Consider the following 22,538-nt stretch of genomic DNA (forward strand, 5'->3'; position numbering starts at 1 on the left):
TTTTATTTTGTATGTGTAGGATTGTTAGTTTCCTTTGTGGTTACCTTAATTATTTACCTCAATTTTTCTAAGTTTAAACCAATCTTCTAGTTCTTTATATTACCTTGACTTCGTCTCCATATGAAAGTTCTATGACTACATTAGTCCCTCTTTTTTGTTTTAATGTTCTCATCTTTTACATATTGATGGTTCTGTTTCCCTACTTTCAGTGTTTTAGCTTTGATTTATTTTTCTGATATCTGGTTGTTCTGTCCTGTGTTCTAGTCTTAGGTTGTTATCTGATGTTATTAATTTTCTAACCAGAGGACTCCCTTAGTATTTCTTGTAATTTTGGTTTGGTTTTTACAAATTCCCTAAACTTCTGTTTATCTGGAAATGCCCTAATTTCACCATCATATCTGAGAGACAGTTTTGCTGGATATATAATTCTTGGCTGGCATTTTTTTTCCTTCAAGGCTTTATATATGTCATCCCATGGGCCCTCTTGCCTGATTGGTTTCTGCTGAGTAGTCAGAGCTTAGTCTTATTGACTCTCTTTTGTAGATGACTTTTCATTTATCCCTAGCTACTCTTAAAATTCTCTTTGGTTTTGGCACGTTTGATAATAGTATGTCTTGGTGACTTTCTTTTGGGATCTACCTTGTGTGGGGTTCGATAAGCTTCTTGGATAGATATCTTCTCATCTTTCACAATATTAGGGAAGTTTTCTGCCAACAAATCTTCAACAATTCTCTCTGTATTTTCTGTTATCCCCCATTCTGGTATTCCAATCACTCATAGATTATTCCTCTTGATACAGTCCCATATAATTCTTAAGGTTTCTTCATTTTTTAAAATTCTTTTATCTGATTTTCCTCAAATAAGTTCGTGTCAAGTGCTTTACCTTCAGTCTCACTAATTCTGACTTCTATTGCCTCCATTGTGCTTCCATGACTTTCTATTGAGTTGTCTAATTCTGAAATTTTATTGTTAATCTTTTGGATTTGTTTGTTGTTTCTCTGTGGATTCTTGCAGTCTGTTAAATTGCTTTGTCTGTGTGTTCCTTGGCTTGGTCTACATTTTGACTGATATCTTTCCTGATATCTTGAAGAGCTCTGTATATTAATCTTTTGAATTCTATCTCTGGTAATTCCAAGACCTTCTCTTTCTCCAGGAGGTTCCTTAGTTGTTTGTTTTGGTCGCTTGCTGACGCCATCAGTCTGCCTCTTCATGTGATTTGATATTGACTGTTGTCTCCAAGCTATTAATAAGTTATTATATTTATTTATGTTTGCTTACGGTGTCCTAGCTTCTTGTTTTGATATTCCCAAATAGGCTGGTCGTGTGAGCTACCTTATTAGCATCTCTGAAGCTCTCATGTCCTGTCACCAGGTGGTTAGAGCTGTTACTAGGTATGTGAGACCAGAAGTCCGTTTATTTTTCTTGTGTGGATTCAGCTCAGGTGTCCAGGTCATCAGTTACCGAGTGTGTGGTGCAGGCTCTCACCTACAGTCCTAGACAGGCAGGACTACATAGGGGTGACTGGTGTAGGCAGAGGTATCTGACTGCAGTAGGGGGTTATGTGCTCAGCAAGGTAGGGGGCTGATGGCTGCCTCTGAGTGCCGGGGTGGAAGGCATGTCCCTGTTTGCTAGAGCACGTAGGTGGGTGGATTTTGCAGTTGGACTTTGGGCACCCAATGCTGTTGGCTGTAAGGACTGGGAGGCGAGGCACCACTTATTCTCAGACCTCTGTCGCAGGTAGCTAGGTGGAGTGGGTGGAGCCACTAGTCCTCAGGCCCCTGATGTGGGTAGGTGAGGACCCTGCTTAATGGGCAGGGTGGTGTCGAATGTCACGAATCTGCCACTCCGCCTTAGCTGTTGCACTGGAAAATAATCTTCAGGTATATACCCTGTTGTACTGTGCTAATGAGGACCTATGCTGTTGAAATGGGCCCATACAGGTCTAGGCAGGGCTGAAAGGCATTCAAACTCCATGGACCCCTTATGCCTGTGCCTAGGCAAAGGGGCTGTGCCTGCCCTGAGTTCCTGGCTTAGGGGAGCTGGCAGATTATTTTTTCCTGTTTGTTAATTTGTTCCCTCTCCAAACACAGGAGAATGGCTCAGGGCATGCGACAGGTACCACTTCTGGCCCTGGGGACATGGCAATCACTAAAGCCAGACTGGGACCGGATCAGAGCAGGGAGGGGGTGGGTAAATGGGAGAGAGGTATTTCCCAGAGGAGGGAAGGGTTTTTTTGATCCCACGTAGTAGGTTAGACGCTTGCACTTAACTTTCGCAGATTCAGCGCCACTATTCCCTGGTTCTGGAAGCTTGTGCAGACTCTCTGCCGCTCAGTTTCTCCCGGTGTGGAAAACTCATTCCTAGTGCTTCTGCTTGCCTCAGCCTGCACGTATTGGCTGATCCAGCCTGCAGGGTGCCAGCCAGTTCAGGTCTGGCAAATCCTCACTATTTCTAAACTGTCTCTCCCTCTCCCTGCTACTCAGTCCGACTCCTCAACTTTATCTTTGATGTTCAGGGTTCCTAGACTATCATGTATAATCAATACACTTGTTTTTTTGGGTCTTTGTTGTAAGAGGGACCACAGGAAGCATGTGACTACTCCACCATCTTGGCCTCGCCTGTCCTCTGGCCAGATTTTTATGTGTGACTCCAAGAGATTCAGAACTTTCAAGGCTGTTATCACCACATTAGAGAGGGAGAACAAAAGTGAACGGAAACCTTGGCCAGTTAGGAGAGTGCCTGTTGATTTATTCAAGACAAAACTAGCTTTAAATAAACTCCTGCTGCCATCTACCCATATTCCCAAAGTTTTAGTATCTCACGAACATGAGGATAATAAAATAGAGTTTGAGCTATTAGAAGATGCCATAGCAAGCTGTAAAGCTGGTGTGAAAGAAGAACAGTATTAAAAAAATACATCATTACACAACTATCACTAACTTTTATAGACAAGTACCAGTGCTGATATTTTCATGTCATGTCGTATATATTTGTGTATCCCTGTGCTTGGCACAGAGGGCTTCTCAACACCTATGACTGCATGGATATATCAGGGGCAGAGGTTACACCAAAAAGCACTTGAGGTGAGGCAGGGTGAACTTGTCCCAAGCAGAGAGGGTGAAGTGTGGTTGAAGAATCCATCTCTGTGCTCAGTTCAGAAGAGAGAAAATTATGGCAAAAAAAGGTTTTTTTTTTTTTTTAACTTAATGGAATTTATAGGCTAACCTGGAGAAAATGGTCGAAAAGGGATGCTAGAAAAAAGTTCAAGCCCACAAACCAAAACCAAACCAAACCCGTTGCCGTCGAGTTGATTCCAACTCATAGCGACCTTATAGGATAGAGTAGAAATGCCTTACAGGGTTTCTAAGGAGTGCCTAGTGGATACGAACTGCCAACCTTTTGGTTAGCAGCCATAGCTCTTTAACCACTACGCAATCAGGGTTTCCTGGAGCCCACATGTAGACCCCAAATAACAGAGTCAACAATCACTAAATTGAGTGTTTATTTAAACTACATTAATTACGGTCTTTCCTCGTGCATGTCCTCCTTCTACCTTCAGGAAGGCTTCTGGAACTTTAGAAAAAGGAAAGGTTTGCTCAATAACTGGCTGAATCTGTAAAACACAAGAAGAGGTTGACTGCTGGATAAGAAAATATCAAGACAGATAACTCCTGGAATTAGTCTCTTCAAAATGTCTCTCAAGGCTCGATTCTTCAGGTCTATTTCCAGTACACCTAGGTCAAGAGTTCAGTGCTGTACTCACTCCTGTCTCCCCCTCCCCTCTCCTGTCCTTCTCTCTCTTCTCTCTAATGCATCCCAACTCTACCATGGCTCAATCTTACTTCTGCTCTGTACTAGTCTTGTCACTCTTTCACTCACCAAAAACCAAACCCGCCCTTCAATATCTCCCACCACACCTGGCATTGAAAGGCTACTACCATCCCAGCCTCAGCCCTCCTGTGGACTCTACGCTCCACCAAAACAGTCTACTTGTCACTCTCTGGACATACTCTGTTTGCAGCCCAGAAATCCCTCCTTTCTGAAAACTGTTCCATGCTTTCAGCCCAAGTCTGACACTGCCTTTCCTTACTCCTCCAGTATTGCAATATGTTCTCCCTTTGAACTGCTCTGGGACCCACGTGGCCCTCATCACATACTGCACTTGTTGTAGTTGATTACACGTCTTAGCCACCCTGTTGTCTGTAGTAAAAATCAAAAGGAGCATCCAAGGTCCTTGAGCTATGTAGCTCTGTGGCCCCCTCACAGACAGTGCACAGCTTAAGGATAGATTTTATTTGTTAGGTGTTTGGCATATCTACTTAACCAGAGCTTAAAGTATCTATGGAATACGCCACTTCTTTTTTACCCCCCACAACACCCAGTACAATGCTAAGCATGTTGTTGTTAGCTGCCTTCGAGCAGGTTCCCAACTCATGGCGACCCGATGCACAACAGAATGAAATGCTCCCTTGTCCTGAAGGTAGACAGAAGCTTAATAAATACCACTCAGGGGAAAACCAATAAGATAGTTGGGAAGCAAGAGTCTCACACGGGCTTTGTGGGCTTCAGGAGACCTTGTCCTAGGCTGGAGCTGCCCTGGGAGGATTTGCTAAGCAGCAAAGCAGCTTGTTCGACTGAACAGGAAAGCCATCCCAGCCAGCTCGGAAACGTGAGTATTCACTTTAGTGTTAATACTATCAGAAAGGAGCCCTAGTGGTGCAATGGTTAAGTGCTCGGCTGCTAACTGAAAGGTCAGAGGTTTGAACCCGCCCTGGAGCTCTGCCAGAGAAAGATGGGGCAGTCTGTCCTGTAAGGATTACAGCCTAGGAAACCCTATGGGACAGTTCATCTCTGTCCTATAGGGTCACTATAAGTGGAATTGACTCAATGGCACACAACAACAACAATTATTGCTAGCAGCCTCCCCCTGAAATTAAGCCCCAGTTAGTACCCTCTCTCCCCTTGCAAAAATCCAACTGAACTCTCCTTTTTCAAACCTTCAAACAAAAATCAACACTTATACATTTGTTATTTCAGCTCAACTGGCATAGATTAGCTGTCAGAGGCATAAACTGACTCATACATTTTATGACCCCTTTTCTTTTACAAGAGGAAAGAGTGTATAAGTAAATATGACACTTTGTTCTTGTGGTGATGTTCTGATGCATCTGGTACACCTTCCTTTGTGTGAATTTCACAGCCTGGAACCAAAAGAGCCTTCTTTAAAAAGCTGAAAATGTATTTGTACCCACAAATCACAATGAGCTCATAATAAAAATAACAGCTAGTACATATGCCAGGCACTGTTCTAAGGCTTTATATAGTTTACCTCATTCAATCCCCATAACCTCCTTATGAGGTAGGTACTATTATTTATTCCCATTTTACAGACGAAGAAACTAAGGCACAGAGAGTTAAGTTGCCCGACGTTACTCAACTGCTAGGTGGTAAAACCCAAAAAAGCCAAAAAAACCAAACCTGTTGCTGTCGAGTCCATTCTGACTCATAGCGACCCTACAGGACAGAGTAGAACTGTCCCATAGGCTAGGTGGTAAGGCAGGATTCAATCTGATGCCAGAATCTGTGCTCTCACCGCTATGCACAAAGCCTCTCCTAGGTCATCTGCTGCTTCCTACATCTACTCCAAAAATCTTAAAAGGGAAAGTAGCCAATGATTATAATGATTTATCACAGTCTGCATCTTGGCCTGCCTGCCTTGTGACTGTCTGTGCCAGCCGAGGTCTCTAGGGCCTGCGTCTTGGCCACCTAGATGACAGATAGCTTGGTACACGTGCCACCACTCCCATCTGTATCCAAGGATTAATAAGCAGTTAATAAACAGATTAATTAACTGCTGATTATTAAACACTAATTAATCATCGTGGACCTCCCCCGCAAGCTGAATCTTCCTCAACATCATAGTCCCTAGTAACTAATCTGAGCTGCTTGTTAGATGAAACCTACTTGCCTTCTCTAAAAAGGGAATGGAATGCATTAAAAGTGGTTTCCTATATGTCCTACCTGGAGCCCTGGTGGCTCAGTGGTTAAGAGCTTGGCTGCTAACCAAAAGGTCAGCCATTCGAATCCACCAGCCGTTCCTTGGAAACCCTATGGGGCAGTTCTACTCTGTCCTATAGGGTCGCTATGAGTTGGAATCGACTCTATGGCAATGCGTTTGGTTTGTTTTTTTCAGGTATATCCCACATGAAACCTTTTGAACTTTCTGCTCTCCTTAAAGTCCTAGGACACTGCTTTCTGGATGCTAATTACCTGAAAAGTTATCACCTGAGGGTTTGCTTAAAATGCACGGACCTAGGCCCCCTTTTCGAAAAGCTAAATCAGACTCTATAGGGCTGGGGCAGAGACAATGCATTTTAAATAAGCTTCCCACGTGATTTTCATGCACCCTGAAGTGGAATGAATCCCTATTATAGCCTTTTGCCTTGTTCCTAGGGTTCTGACTTATACACATATTCATTTATTCCACAAAGACTAAGTGGCCACCTTCCAATAGGCACTATTCCAGAGCAGGTACGTGAAACAAGCACCTGTGAGATACAGCAAAAAAAGAAAGGAGACAACAACATCAACTTGTCACGGAGCATCTGACACTTGTAACAAAAGCAACACTGCAATGGTGCTACCAGAGTCACAAAGGAACCCTGAATCCAACCGCTCAACTCCAGAATGAACTACCTAAGCTCATCTGGCTATGTTAACTCAAAAACTCTGACAGAGACCCAGATCCTGAAATGATGACACAGGCAACTTGGTTACGAACACTTTAATCTGGCTGGTCAAGCCTATTGTGGTGAATAGCCCTAGAGGGCTGACGGTGGCAGAATGAGTCATTCAGCAGTTCCCATTAGTGACAATGGAAAAAAAAAAGACTTTCAATTAACAGGCAGGCAAATGCCACTGTTGGCTGACTATGTGACAGCAAATGGAGATTAATTAAATGATGAAACAATGTCTACACACAGCCTCCCTCCAGGACAAAAGGGTGAGGGTTAAAATCCAGAAAGGGGAGGGAAAGGTTACTCATAGTGAAGGGGGCATTTATGTGCTGACACTGCGATAGTCCGCCTGCACTGGGAGCCTGCTATAAAGCGGGGTCCAACACCACACTTCCCACTACGCAGACACGGGGATCACAGCGGACCAGGAGACACCCACAGCAGCCGCCCTCGTTTCAGTCTCGGACCCAAATGCCAGCACAAACTTCTCCTGGTTGTGCTTTAACCTCCTTAAACAAAGGCTGTACAAAGGCAGGCCCCAGGATTTGGGCATCTGCTGCTCTGACAGCCCTTCACGAGAGGTGGGGAGATAGGTAAGAGAGGGGGTTGCGAGGATGGGAGTGCTTTCCAAGGGAATAAATGTGCCCACTTTGGAAAGCATACAGGACTTGTCCCTAGGTCTCCCTGAAAAAAGATGCCTCTTCCAACCAAAAGAGAGGAAACTCAGTATACGTTTTCCCATAGAAACAACTTCAGTAACATCTAAAGCCTCAAAGCCATGAGATTGACGAGATACATGCCACAGCATGGCATAATATAGCAACAAATCCTCTTCTAGTGGTTCCTAGAAATTCAACCCTATCACTGCAATCTTTCTCAGGAGGAACAAATCCAGCTGCAAACAAGGAACATAAAGTTTTGGAATACAACTGATTGTTATATTAGGGCCTGGCTATCCGGGGAGGAGTCACTTGCCTCAGAATTCATTACATTTTCCCTTAAAGCTGCCCTGTGCAATATGGTAGCCTCTAGCCACATGTGGCTATTTAAAATTTAATTAATCGAAAGTAAATAAAATTTAAAATTCAGTCCCTCAGTCGCACTAGCCACATTTCAAGCGCTCAATATCATATGTGGCTAGCGGCTACCACCCTGGATAGTGCAGACAGAGAACATTTCCATCACTGCAGAATGGGACAACACTGCTTGGAAGGTAACTCAGTGTGGCCAATGCATCTCTCCACATCCTACTGGGTGAAGCAGAGTGCCAGTGGGCCCTCAGTAAATGTGTTTTGAATTGAATGCAAATAAGCTACCTAGGAACTATTCTGATGCTGGCTAAAATAAAGAAACGATAAACTGAGAAATCTTTATCATTGTTCAGCCAAGCCTAGGATCTTCAATAGACCTGTGGACTTGAAGCACGTGACTTCAGAGGGCTTTAATAATTACCTGGAGAATATGTGTGTGCAAATAAACATATTCACAAAGATAGAAGGCCACAAGGAAAAACCTTCTTCTAACACTTGATCCCTAGCCATCCAATTCCCCTCCTCAGGGGCAACCAATATTTCAAGTTACTTGCATATGCTTTTGAGACATTTCATGCATTATGGTAAGCAGAATAATGGCCCCCAAAGATATTCACATCCTAATCCCTAAAACCTGTGAAGTTGTTAAAGATCCTGAGATGGGAAGATGATCCTGGACTATTCGGGTTGGGTCAGATGTAATCACAATGGTCCTTATAAGAGGGAGGCAGGAGGGTTAGAGGCAGTAAAGGAGATGTGACAGTGAAAGCAGGGGTCAGAGTGATGTGGGGGCATGAGCCGAGGAATGCCTCTAGAAACTGGAAAAGGCAAGGGAACGGATTATCCCTCAGAGCCTCGAACACAGTCCTGCCAACCCATTTTGGATGCCTGACCTCCAGAACTGTAAAATAATAAAATTGTGTTGTTTTAAGGCACTAGGTTTGTGGTAATTTGTTAACAGCAGCAATAGGAAACTAATATATGCATATATAAGCAAGTATGTATAAATATTTTCCCCCAAGCACAGTCATTCTTATCAGTAGCTGACTATGGTCTGAAGAATCTGCCTGTTCTCCTGCTCTCAGTCCTGAAAGACACTGAGAAATACAAGAATTCTGTAGATATAATATGCTAAAAACAAAACAGAGTTTCTATAAAACAAGAGTTTTATTCAGATTCAAAGATCTGCAAATCGGGGAGCACCAAAATGTAAGTTCAAAATGGCGTTCTAAAGAGGGCACATAGGCATGCGACTTTGGTCAGAACTTTGTACAGAACTGGGAAGAGTACAGGGGTACACTTGATTGGTTGACACTCAACACCCTCTGTAAGACTAACTTATCGAGAATTTCTGTTGGCTGACATACTCAACCTTAGCCACAGTTTCCTGCGTTTCAGAGTTGGTTCCTACAACAATCTAGGTGGGCCACCTCAGAATGCTGCAGAACAAGTTATTTTGGTCAAGAGTGTAGTCATGGGTCACATACTCTAAAAAGCAGAAGCAGGGGGCTAGGACAAAATGGAGTCTGAGTCAGACCTGTGTCAGCCATTTTAGCTATGTCAAGCACCTCAATTTTAGAGTGCTCTTTCACAAACAGAAATACCAGGACTTCAAACTGCACTGTGGGTAACTATTTAAGTAACCAGAAAACAATGAAGGCTTTGTAAGGAATTTATTACTTAATTATCAACACCTTGATTTTAAAGAAAGGCAGCAAAGGATGGTGGATGGAAATGTCCTAGTGGTCAGAAGACCTGGGCCCTGCGTAACTGTGACATGTATCTTAGGGCCTCCTTCAGTGTCTTCAAATGTGTCATAATAGCAGGGTATAGGGGGAAATGGGGACAGTAAATTAGGTAAGTACTAGGTTTTTCTGTTTCGAATATTCTATGAGAATATAAATGAGCTATGTTTACCCTGAGTATAATGTTTACTATGGGCTCCCCATCCCTCACCAAAAAAGTTTGTTAAATAGAATAAAAACAGGAAATATTTATTGAGCTTAGGAGTAAATGCCAATAAACTGTTTGTAGGCACAATTTCAGTAACAGCCCATTACACTCAATGTGCTAATTATAAACTGTTCTTTTTGAGACCACCCCAAACAGTCTTAGTTATCTAGTGGTGCTATAACAGAAATTCCAAAAGTGTATGGCTTTAACAAACAGAAATTTATTCTCTCACAGCTTAGGAGGCTAGAAGTTCGAATTCAGAGCATCAACTCCATGAGAAGGTTTTCTCTCTCTGTCAGCTCTGGGGGAAGGTACTCATCCATCCTCCCCCTGGTCTAGGAGCTTCTCAGCGCAGGGGTCCCTCCCCCTCAGCTTTGGGTGGTGGATCCAGCCCCATGCCCCTGGTACTCGTGAATAGCAGCCCCATACTACGAAACTGAGTTGAAGATCTGACTCTTTGAAACCTAGGAGGTTGTGGTTCCACTCTTTGAGAACCATGAGGCCGTGGCCCCACCCTTTGAGACTGAGGCAGCTCTGCTTCCTGTGCTCCTTGTCTCTTCAGCTTCTGTTTCCTGGTTCCTTAGCCTCTTGGCCTCTCAGCTCCTTGGGCCTCTTGGGCCTCTTGGGCCTCTTGGGCCAGCCCAGCCTCTGCCCTGCTCAGTCAAGTGTTACAAAGCTCTTTAGCGCCTCGGGTAAGTGCCCAGAGGCACATCACTCTGCCAGTAAGCCTTGGCCCGAAGGCACTCAGCTCTCTAGCTCTGTGGGTCGGCAAGCCTAGCTTCACCAATGAGTGCCTGGAGGCACTCCACCCCACCAGGAAGCCTCCCGTCCAAAGGCACTCAGCTCTCTCGCTCCATGGGTTGGCTCCCATGCCATCTCACACTGGTTTCCTGGTTCTGCTGCTGCTTCTCACCATCTGCGCTGTCTCCAGTGTTACAGCTCTCTTCACTTCCTTCTGAGCCCTCACCAGAATTGTCTTTGATGTCCACAATTCTACCAACAGCCTCTTCAAGGCAATCTAGGCTTTCACTATTAGGCACTTGAAAACTCTTTCAGCCTCTACCCATTACTCAATTCCAAAAACACTTCCACACTGTAGGTATCTGTTAGAGTAGGACCCTACTACTGGTACCAAATTCTGTCTTAGTTATCTAGTGATGCTATAACAGGCATACCAAAAGTGGATAGCTTTAACAAACAGAAATGTATTCTCTCACAGTCTAGGAGGCTATAAGTCCGAATTCAGGGCGTCAGCTCCAGGGGAAGGCTTTCTCTCTCTGTCAGCTCTGGGTGAAGGTCCTTGTCATCAATTTCCCCTGGGTCTAGGAGTTTCTCAACGCAGGGACCCCAGGTCCAAAGGACACACTCTTCTCCTGGCATTTCTTTCTTGGTGGTGTGAGGTCCTTCTCCTCTCTGCTTGCTTCCCTCTTTTATATCTCAAAAGAGATTGACTCAAGATACAACATAACCCTACAGATTGTGTCCTGCCTCATTAACATAACTGTCTCTAATCCTGACTCATTAACATCACAGAGGTTAAGATTCACAACACATCAGACCACTAATTGGAGGACAACCACATAATTCTAGGAAGCATAGCCTAGCCAAGTTGACACACATTTTTGGGGGACACAATTCAGTGCATAACATAGTCATTTTCAAACTGGTCTCTGAAAGCCCCAGGTTCCTTGCTGTGTGGAGCAGCTGCAGGGAAAGAGAAGGAACTTTTGAGGGGAGGTCATTCCCTGTCACTATGTCACCAGCTATGCAGCTCCTCCTTTGCCTGATGTATAAACTGGGGCTTGCATGAATGGGTTAAAAAAATTTAACCATGTTTCTAAGATAAGGGTCAGTAAACTTTTTCTGTAAAGGGTTAGACAGTAATTATTTAGACCATGTGGGCCACACATGGTCTATGTCCTTCTTTTTGTTTTTTTAATAACTCATTTAAAATGTAAAAACCATTCTAAGCTCAGAGGACCTACAAAAATCTGTCTCAGACTAGATTTGCCCAGTGGCAGTAGTTTGCCAACCCCAATTAAAGTCATAATGAAAATGCTATAAGATTATCTTAAAATTCAGACTGAAATTGTGATTACGAAATCATTTCACATGTCATATGAAAGCAATGACCAAGTCCGGATCTTGAATTTAGGAGAAATGAACTGTGAGGTCCCTATGCTTGTAAAACTTCAGCTTCTTATCACTTCTGGGCCTAACAATGGCAGGCACAAGAAAAGCTTATTTCTAAAAATGTTTAGAGTGCAACAATGGGTATGCAAAGGCAGGACAGTGTTGATAGCGAAAGTGTAAGCATGACACTATCACTGTTGTTAGGTCCATGCAGTTGATTCTGACTCACAGGACCCTATGTACAACAGAACAAAACATTGCCTGGTCCTGCACCATCCTCACAATCGTTGCTATGTTTGAGCCCATTGTTGCAGCCACTGTGTTAATCCATCTCATTGGGGGTCTTCCTCTTTTTCACTGACCCACTATTTTACTAAGCATGATATCCTTCTCCAGGAACTGGTCCATCCTGATAACATGTCCAAAGTATGTGAGACAAAATCTCGCCATCCTTGCATTCTGGCTGTACTTCTTCCAAGACAGATTTGCTCGTTCTTTTGGCATTCCATGGTATATTCAATATTCTTCGCCAACGCCATAACTAAAAGGCATTAATTCTTCTTCGTTCTTCCTTATTCATTGTCCAGCTTTCACAAGCATATGAGGCGAATGAAAACACCACGGCTTGGGTCAGGTACACCTTAGTCCTTAAAGTGACATTATCAGTGGATTATGGCAATTAACTCTGTGGGTTATCCATTTTTACTGAATCATAAAGGGCTAACAAGGAGAATTTAGAATCCACAAATAATACTCATTAATCCAGATTCCATTTTTACTAGGAGAGTTTAAGTCACAAGTGACCAGTGTCAGGTTTTCTCCATAGTCCTAGAAACAAGTCTCTAATGAAGTAAAACAGGCGAGAGGTCACAACAGGTAAATAAAGAGACAACAGGCATAGAAGGTAAGCCGCAAGAGAAGTTCCAGACACTAAATACACAAACCAGGATTCCTAAGAAGTGGCTATTTAAAAATCTATCAAAATTATAAATGTACATACCTTTTGATACAGCTATTCCATTTCTAGAAGTGTCAAAATTCTCTTCAACAACTCCAGATCCTCTTTCAGAGACCTGCTAATCAGATTCACTAAGCACTTAGCCTAAGCTTGGAAAAATTCAAATGTCCTCATCCAATTTAACAAATCTGTACCTACTACACAACATGTAAAGATCTGTTGTGTTATCCTTTCCAGTTTCCCAGTGTAAACAGGCAATGACCTCTCACCAAAGAGTAAACGACCTTCTCCACAGGGAAGCAGTGGCCTGACAAGACACACCACCTGACCTCACCATGGCATCCAGTTTCACATAACAGCTTCCACAGACCCAGAGCCCTTCCCTATCATAAGTGACTCCAAAGCCCAAATAACCCTGGTCAGGAGAATGAAGAATCACTCACCCTCCTTCAAAGATAATTCAGGACATCTTTATTTCTATTGTGTCCTCTTTTAACCATTCTATCAGTTATCTGCCAAAATTAGTAGGCGGGTATATACAAGCCACCTTTCTTCTCTGTTGGGTAAATAGTAACTTCCAGGTAGAGACAGAGTCACAATATTTTGAATACAAAAGAGCAATGGTAAGCATGTGGACAGCCTGGAGCAGCTATGAGGACAAGTACAATTGTTTGGTGTACTTGTGGAGGACAGACCTCTCTAATAATGGGGCTCCAATCACATGAAGCACTTATGTAGAACTATGGGCTGAATTATTCGATGAGAATTCATTCCTTCTTCCTAGAAATAAAATAAGCTTCCCTGTGAGGTATGACATGAACCCTACAGAAAGGCACTTAATTATACAGTCACAATAAGGCTCAGCCCTTTTCAACCTAGTACACATCAACACTTACAAGGTCTGAGAAAAGGCATGAAAACTCAGAACCAAAAAATGTGGGAAACAGTAACAGACTATCTTTTATTATGTAGTTACTCGGCTATAATGAAAAAAATAAACTAAATGCACACACACACACACACACACACACACACACACACAAAGTAGTTCCTAAAAATAACATTTTCAGAAACTGAAATGGAAAGATGAAATGGGCTAGCAAGGGGCACATGCTGATAGAATAAAGCCCATCTCCAGGGGCTCTTTCCAAGTAGTTCAGCATGGATCATGCAATGGCAACAATAGCCCTGCTCCAATCCCTTTGTAAAATGACAAGAACAACGCAACTTAAGCTAAAGTCCCTAACTCAGCCTCAAGCACTAGGAATGCAGCTGAATGGTGGAGAGGGAAAGGCACAGGACTGGGAGTCAGGAGGTGTGAGTCTGGTCCTACTTCTGCAAACCTGAGCTTGTCCCTTTATCTCTCTGAGCCAATTTTCTCATCTGTAAAATTAGAATCAGGTAGGATGACCTCAAGCAACCCTCTAAAATATGTAAGGTTTGCCGGCCTATAATTCCACATAATTTCTCAATAAGATCACAAATATCAGTGACAGACTATGAGTTCACCTTTTGAGTTATCCCTCCAGAGGTGGGATAGTCTTAACTATAAGGCTACTTAAGAACATAAATGAACAGGTGGTAGCTGCGGAGTCGTTCAACCCCCAGCAGCCCCGAAAGCCCTTCTGACATCCTAAAAGGGATGGCCAGACTATAAGCAACCATCCCTTCCCCACACAGTCCACTGCAGGACAGACACGAGTAGTCACAGAATACCATCCAGTGACTCTACCCATATCAATCCTCATCCACGCCCTGGCCACTGATCCTGTGAGACATGTCGTGTATTCAACTTTATTATACTAGTCTGGGAATGGGGAGACTGGGGCCTGACTCTGCTCCTACCTCTGTTGGGATTTAAATTTCAGTGTTTGTTCCCCTTGCTCATGTGGAAATCTGCTTACCTCCAGAGCAGCCTCACCTTCTGACTAAAGGAGCTCCAGAAGCTACTGTAAACTTCCAAGAACATTCCCACCTTTGTATGCCCAGATCTCCTTTGTGGTGGAACTTTCCTTCTTTCCAAGACCATTACCAAAATATAAGCAGCCTAGCCACGGATCCCAGCTCTGCCACCATCTAATCAAGTGTCTTTGGGAAAATCATCTAACCTCTCTGGGCCTGCCTCTTCATCTATAAACCAAGGAGGGTGGACCAGATGGTATAAGCTCTCTTTCATATTTAGCAGTCAGTCTATGATTCCCATGGAGAGAGAACCAAAAATACAGCACTTAAATTTGGCCAGGTAAGGCAGCATATAAATTGGCCAAGCCCACCTCTACAGAGCTCCCATTGACTAGGGTTGGTGGGCAGGCCGCTGAGCATTAAAAGGGTGCTCTAGCAATACAAAGGGCTGCACGTACCTTGCCTGCATCCACCAGTTCTGCAATTACGTCCAGACATGGGCCACTGGCCATGAAAAAGGCCCAGCGATAATGAACTCCTTGCCAGAAATGCTAAAAAGAAGAAAATAAAAAATATCAAATATAGGAAAGGAAAAAGCATTTTCTGGATGACTAAAACAGACAATTTCCCATTTCATGCTGATACAGTGGGTTATATCCACAGCACCTTACATGACCAACAGATAGTGAATGCTCCATAAATGTTTAATAAATAAATGAATGAACACAGACGTACCTATGTGAATGCAGGCTTCTTCACCATGTTGTGACTGATAAGCAAGTAAGCACAGGAAAGCTCTCCTTAAAATGATATTCTAAATAGTGTTATACAGAACTTCCTCTCTAGAAGAAACTAGAAGCTAATCTAGTAGGCTTTCCCTACCAAAGTTTAAGTGAAGCCCAGAGCCACAGGAAAAGTTTTTTAACAAATTTAAGAATGCCTTGGGGACAGTAAGACACCAAAATGTGATATTCTCAGACAAGAAATCCAATCACATTTTTTTCCTGGCTGTGACAGAAATAAGACAGCTTTCAGGGAAAAACAAAGTATAGAATCCTTATGGGTCATGGCTGGGTCTTCCCCAAATCAATTATGGCAAATCTCAAGTCACCCAATTTATTATGGAACAAAACCTCCCCAGACAAAGATGAGCAAAAATCTTACACCAAGAAGGTTTAGGACCACCCTACTGCCATTGTTGTTGTTGTCAGCTGCCATAGAGTTGGCCCCTGACTCATGGAGACCCTGTGTACAATGGAACAAAACACTGCTTGGTCCTGTCCATCCCCATGATTGGTTGTGGACTGGACCATTGTGATCCACAGGATTTTCACTGACAGATTTTCAGAAGCATATTGCCAGGCCTTTCTTCCTAGTCCATCATAGTCTGGAAGCTCCGCTGAAACCTGTTCAGCATCATAGCAACATGCAATCCACAAATGACAGACATGTGGTGGCTGCACATGAGGTGCACTGGCTGGAAATCGAACCCAGGTCTCCCACATAAAAGGTGAGAAAATTCAAACACTGAATCACCACTGCCTCCATTCTACCCGTATACCCATTTTTAATTATTCTTTATGTTGCAGGTAGGGTGGGTCATTATAGAAACAAGTGAGCTAAGGTTTTCCATGTCCTGCCCAACCAATCTTTGGGGTCATCTTGACCTGCTTAAATGATATTGTCCCTAAGGTCATCTGAATGACCTGCCCACCCAAACTTAGTCAGGTGGGAGCTACCCAGAGGTAGTACAGGGTTAGCTGGTACCATGTTACCTCCCTTCCCAACCCCACCCATAGTGACTGCTAGGTGAGCACAGACTTCTTTTCTCACCCTCTGCCCCACAATCCCTCAGCCATGATATAAGCTACTGTCATAGCATGAAGCTGACAAGTGCAATGGAACTCACCTGCTACTCTAGCTCAGCCACTTACTGGTTGTGTTATTTTGGGCAACCTCTTTCAGCCTATTTCCTAGCCTGCAGAATGGTGATACCACCACCTAGTTCACAAAGTTGTTGAAAGGATTACATGAGAATGTATCTACAATGCCTGACACATAGAAAGTACTCAATAAATATTTGTCCAGTGCTGAAAGTAAAGCTTATGGAGGATAAACTTGGGTAGCACCAAATCAGAGTTTAAGAATGTAGGAAAAAAAGAGAAAAATAAGCTGTTGTCTAGGCCAGAGCTTCCTCACTGGTCCGCCAAGCATGGCTTACTGGTTGAGTGACCTATAATTTATTGTCTGACAGGGAATAATTGTGAGAGTTAAAGAAGTCACCATTAGTAGTTACCCCAGGACAACAGATGCAAACAAAGACAGGCTCACCCCAGAATAGGTGTGACAATGCACTGATTCCCCTCAGCCCTCAGGGTAGAAAGGTAGAGCCTGGGCTGGTAGAAGTCTCCAGGTAGGTTGCTCTTGGTCCAAAACAGCCTCATCGTACTATTCAAATACTACCATTTTCTATGTGCATCACAGCATGAAAGAGGTTGGTCCAAGTTAGTCTAAGCAATTAACTTGGGAAAAAAAAAATCTGTTGAAGGCTGATGTAGCTAGCTATGTACCAGAAACACTGTGAGTGTTCCAAGCTTACAGCGGGCCCGGTCCCATAGAAGACCTGTCCGTGTACTTCTCCCTATAGTCTGGCCTCACAGACCACAACATTCTGGTAATTGTTTAGAGTACTAAGAAGGAATAGAAATGGTCATAACTGCCACGTCTATAACATATTACCCTATAAAGTGAAACTTGGGGTCTGCAAAATTCTGCTGTTGCAGAATATAAAATAATTCTGAATAGAATATAAAAATTCTGCTGTAAGGGGTGTGTGTGTGTGTGTGTGTGTGTGTGTGTGTGTGTGTGTGTTTCCAGGCCATTATGGGAGAGAAAGTAAACTGAAGCAGGCAGGAGAGTCTAGAGCATCACAATGAGGCTTTAACTGGGCACATTCTCAGAGAGACATGAGAAACTACTTAAGACATGAGACTACCACTATCATCTTTCAAGTTGGGGGAAAAGAGAAAATGAAGAGAGCTGTGCCTATTGTGCGCTCAGAGGATAACTCTTAAGGCTAGCTAGTAAGAGGGCTCACTGGAGTACAAACTGCGAAATCTTACAGGAAATTTACATTTATATTTTAAAGCACTTGGAAAGTTTGGGTTTTGTGAAAACAGAAGGAAGAGACAAAGGAGAGCTAAGGTTCCCTTCTCCACCACAAAGCACCGTGTGGCCACTGTTTCTGGCTGCCATCTGAATCAAATGAAAATAAAGAACACCAGCGTGCAGTGGCTGGTTTGGTCATCTCTATTACCCAAACATACTTCACACAAATTGAGTTGTGGTCTCCTCTATCATAGCTCTTCTTTTTTTATCTCTAAGCCATTTAGTGAGTACACAGTATTCAAGAGACTAAAGTACTAAATTCATCGCCAGAGACCCCAAATTAATTTCCAGAATAAAACAGAAGCTGAACATAATTATCAAGCCACCCATCTCACAAATGTGTGCCAGGGTTAGCTGGGTCAACACAGTGACTCACAACCTTTTTACCACTGAGGAACCGCCTACTGCCTTTTTCCTGAGTCTGAAATATTTTGTCTAATTAGAAAATATCTGTATTATTTTGTTCTATAATCTATTCCATTTCAACTCTAATTCAGACTTTAAACCAATGATCAAGAATTACCAACAGCTGATAACATGAAATTATATAAACCTCTGTCACAATTGTGGTAACGGGCTATCATGTTCAGCAGTGAGCACAGACTCTGCTATCAGCCTCATAACTAAGGCCGGCTTGCTCTAGTCTCTAAGGCCTACGACACACTGAATGTGTTCAGGTGGGCAATATAGCTCCAAGCAGCACTGACCAATAGAGTCAGGGTGACCAATCACGGCCCAGAAACTCCCATAATGACATCAATAGCTAGAGTTTCTGATTCACATGGGATATGCAGTGTTAGCACAATGAACTGATAAAATTCCAGCAGAGGCATGATGGTTCTGTTAGCCTCTGTAGACATATGTGTGTTTAACCTGGTGAAACAGAGAAAGGGCCATCAGGTACACGCAAGAAGAAAGCAGAAGGTGTCCCAGATAGAATCAAAAGAGGTAACAATGGCTAATAATAAAGCTAATATTTAATAAGAGTTTCTTATGTACTAGGCATTGTGCCAAGTTCTTCACATGAGTTATCTCATTTAACCCATACAATGATGCAGTAAAGTAGATGTATTATTAGTCTACTTTTACAAGTGTGATGGTTATGTGTCAACTTGGCTGGGCCACGATTCTCAGTGGTGTGGCAGATATTATGTAACCATCCTCCGTTTTGTGATCTGATGTGAGAAGCCAATCAGTTGAAAGGGGAGTTTCCTTGGGAGTGTGGCCTGCATCCGATATATATGGATGTTGGCAAAGCTTGCACTCTCTTGATCCTGCAACTGACTGGTCATCTTCTGACCTCTGGTTCTTAGGGCATGAGGCAGTAGCCGGTTGTCTGACTTGCAGATTTTGGGATTCACCAGCTCCTGCAGCCCTGTGAGCCAGCAGCCTGCCTTCTGACCTGTCGATTTTGGGTTTGTCAGCCCCTGCAACCACATGAGCCAGGAGAAGCCTGAAGCCTGATGCCTGACCCATGAATTTGGGAGTTGCCAGCCTCCACTACTGCATGAGCCATTTCCTTGAAATAAATATCTCTGTATATGCATATGGAGCCCTAGTGGCGTAATGGTAAAAGAGCTCGGCTGCTAACCAAAAGGTTGGCAGTTTGAATCCACCAGCTGCTCCTTGGAAACCCTATGAGGCAGATCTACTCTGTCCTATAGGGTCACTATGAGTCGGAATCGACTTGATAGCAATGGGTCAGGTTATATATACATGTGTGTGCGTGTGCGTCTGCGTCTGCGTGTGCGTGTGTGTATGTATATATATACGCTTCACTGGTTTTGCCCCTCTAGAGAACCCAGCCTAAGACATTAGGTGAAGACACTGAGGCTTAGAGATGTTAAGATGTTAAGGTACTTGCACAGGGTCACACAGCTACTAAATGGAGGTCAGAATTTGAGCCCAGTTAGTGTGACTCCAGAGTCCTTGCTTGCAGTCACCGGCTATGCTGCTTCCATGAGAAGAGAGACTGGCTAGGCAGCAAACCAATTTCCAGAGCATGACACATCTGCTTGCTCCCCCCAACCAAGACTCTCCTTCCTACCTTGAATGCCTTAGAGCCCACGGTGATTCCGGTCTGCAACATGCCATCTGCTATGCCCAGTCGGTCCACGTTCAGGAGGAAAGGGGTCACCAAGGTCACATACGTGGCACCTGACCATTTCTTGAGAAAATTTAGAGCCCATTTTTCAGTAGATCCACCAACATTATCGAGGATAAAATCAAACCTGAAGAGAAAGAACAAAAACCAAAATATCCTACTAAGTCTTTATAAAGGCTCTGATTTCTCTTCACTCTCATTGCCAGATGACTATAGGGTTTAATTTCAGTGACAGCTTACAAATCACCCTGCACCATGCTATCCAACAGAGGCATGAAAAGAGAAGGAAAAGACACTCTCAGTCACTGGTTCTCTGGCTCTTCTCCAAGGTAATTCAAATATTACTGTTTTTGTCTTATCATAAAATCATATTTTCCAATACTTTAAGAATGAGTTAAGCAAGTGGTTTCAAACCAAGGGTGATTTCGCCCCCTCCCCGGGGAACATATTAGGCAACTTGTAGAGACATTTTTGGTTGCCACAACTGGAGCGGAATGGGAGGGTGTTACTAGCATCTCAAGTGGGTAGAAGCCAAGGATTCTGCTAAACATACTACAAACACAGAACAGCCCCCTACAACCACAAAAATTATCCAGCTCAAAATGTTAATAGTTAAGAAATCAAGGATGCCAAGGTGAAGAAACCTTGACTTAAGCTTTGCAGAAAACCACAGATACCCAACTAATTAAAGTCAAAGTATTCTTTAGTGTACACATATACTTGAAAGTATATAAGGCTTTCACTCTGCAGTGCAGTGAATTACTTAATATGGCCCTTCTAGCCATGCATGGTCTTGTGACTCCTCCAAAATGACTGAGTGGGACTATGCAGATAAGGTGCTTGTGGCCCACCAAGGGGATTGGACAGCTTGCTAATAATGCAAATAATGCATGGCACCCCTGTGGGGGTGGTGCCATTCAAATAAAGTGGATGGAACCCTAACGAGGGGATTGGTCGGTTTTGCCATCCTTCTAGGCTTAAAAAGAGAGCCAATCCCAGAGAAGAAGGGGGAACCTCACTACCACCAAGAAAAAAAAGCCAGGAGTGGAGCACATCCTTCAGACCCAGGGTCCCTGCGCTGACTCAGACGCAGGAGACAGAGAGAGAGAGCTGTAAACACTGGAGATGGCACAAGATGGCAAGAAGCAGTGGTAGAGAAATGGTGACAGCAGAACCAGGGGACCGGCACAAGATGGCGTGGTGGGCTTCCTGGCCCACAGAGTGAGGCAGCGACAGTGGGTACGCTGACCCACGGAGCAAGAGAGCTGAGTGTCTTTGGGTCAAGGCTTACTGGTGAAGCACGGTTCCTCCAGGCACTTACTGACAGAGCTAAAGAGCTTTGTAACACTTGGGGCAGGGGGCTGAGTGTAACCGTAGGGCAGGGGCTGAGGGGCCAAAGGGCCAAGAGGCTGAGGGCCAGAAAGAGGCCTGCCTGCAGGCATGGCTGAGAAGTTGTCCTAATCAAAGAACTGTATCCTGAGTCATTCCTGATCCTGAACCATAACCTGTTACTTCCCTAATAAATCCCACAATTGTGAGTCCTATCTGTGAGTTCTGTGTGGCCACTGCAACGAATTATCAAACCCAGCAGAGAAGTAGAGTGTGCTGTGGGAGGGACAGTGGGTGTCAGAATTGATAAGAAGGTTGGAGGGTGGAGGTACGCCTAGCCTCCAACTCATAGCAATCAGCCTTGGGCTGATGCTGATGATTCTTTTCCACTCCTGAAGTTAGACAAAGTCAGACACCCCTGCCATATCATTTTTTACACACTCACAAGAATGGTTTGGTATTCCGTCCACAGTCAGAACTGCTTATAGAATTCATCCTCTTTACCTTCTAGAATCTTCTCCTATATTTTGGTTCTTCTATGCGCACCATCAGAAAAATGCATGAAAAGAAATCAACCAAATCAGCCAAGATGTTCCCAGTCTTCAGTCCTGCTCTATCATGCCAAAAATCCAGTTATAATGAAGTCTACAGGAACTGACAGATATTAAACTCCTTAAATCCAATCTAGAATTGTTATAATCACTGTATTCTACTTAAAGGGGATAAAAGCCCGATGAAGCTTTTAAATACTTTTGATGACAAAGATCTATTAAGTGAATGCATGCTTATAAATTAAGTGAATTAATAAACGAATTCCTTTTTGGTAAATCCTTTTTCCCCCTCCAAACTCATCTGGATGAAATCAAACATCAAAGCTTCTAAAACCAGCTTTGGCAAACTTTGTGGATCTTGAGTTTTCATGGGACTAAAATAAGAAGGGCAAATACAACTTAAAGAATATGAAACTCAGAAGAATGACCTTATGAGATGACTATTCTCATTATTAAAGTTTCTATTTTTTTCCAAAAATTTGAATAAACAAATATGGGGATACTTAATTTAAAGAAGACTTACAGGCAGCCTGGTATTATGGAACAGGCACAGCCTGAAAAAGAAGTCCGAGAACAGGTCATAGATCCAGCTCTTCCACTATGATTAGTTGAAAGACTTTGAGTATGCAAAGTCTGATAAATCCTCTGCCCCTCATTTCCTCAACTGTAACA

The 22,538-nt window shown here is 43.4% G+C and overlaps 1 protein-coding gene across 1 annotated transcript in view; it reads right to left on the reverse strand.

Annotated features, from left to right (window-relative positions):
• Positions 1-3,185: 3,185 nt before the first annotated feature.
• The window catches only part of RTN4IP1 (reticulon 4 interacting protein 1), a 54,737-nt gene continuing 35,384 nt past the window's right edge, over positions 3,186-22,538 (reverse strand). The window contains exons 7-9 of the mRNA XM_004372435.2: positions 19,930-20,113; positions 15,173-15,265; positions 3,186-3,613 (exon numbers count right to left, since the gene is read on the reverse strand). Coding sequence (XP_004372492.1) covers positions 3,506-3,613; positions 15,173-15,265; positions 19,930-20,113 — 385 coding nt within the window. The 3' untranslated portion in view covers positions 3,186-3,505. The remainder of the gene's footprint in view (positions 3,614-15,172; positions 15,266-19,929; positions 20,114-22,538) is intronic.

Source organism: Trichechus manatus, unplaced genomic scaffold, assembly GCF_000243295.1.
Source record: "Trichechus manatus latirostris isolate Lorelei unplaced genomic scaffold, TriManLat1.0 scaffold00017, whole genome shotgun sequence".
Classification (NCBI taxonomy): domain Eukaryota; kingdom Metazoa; phylum Chordata; class Mammalia; order Sirenia; family Trichechidae; genus Trichechus; species Trichechus manatus.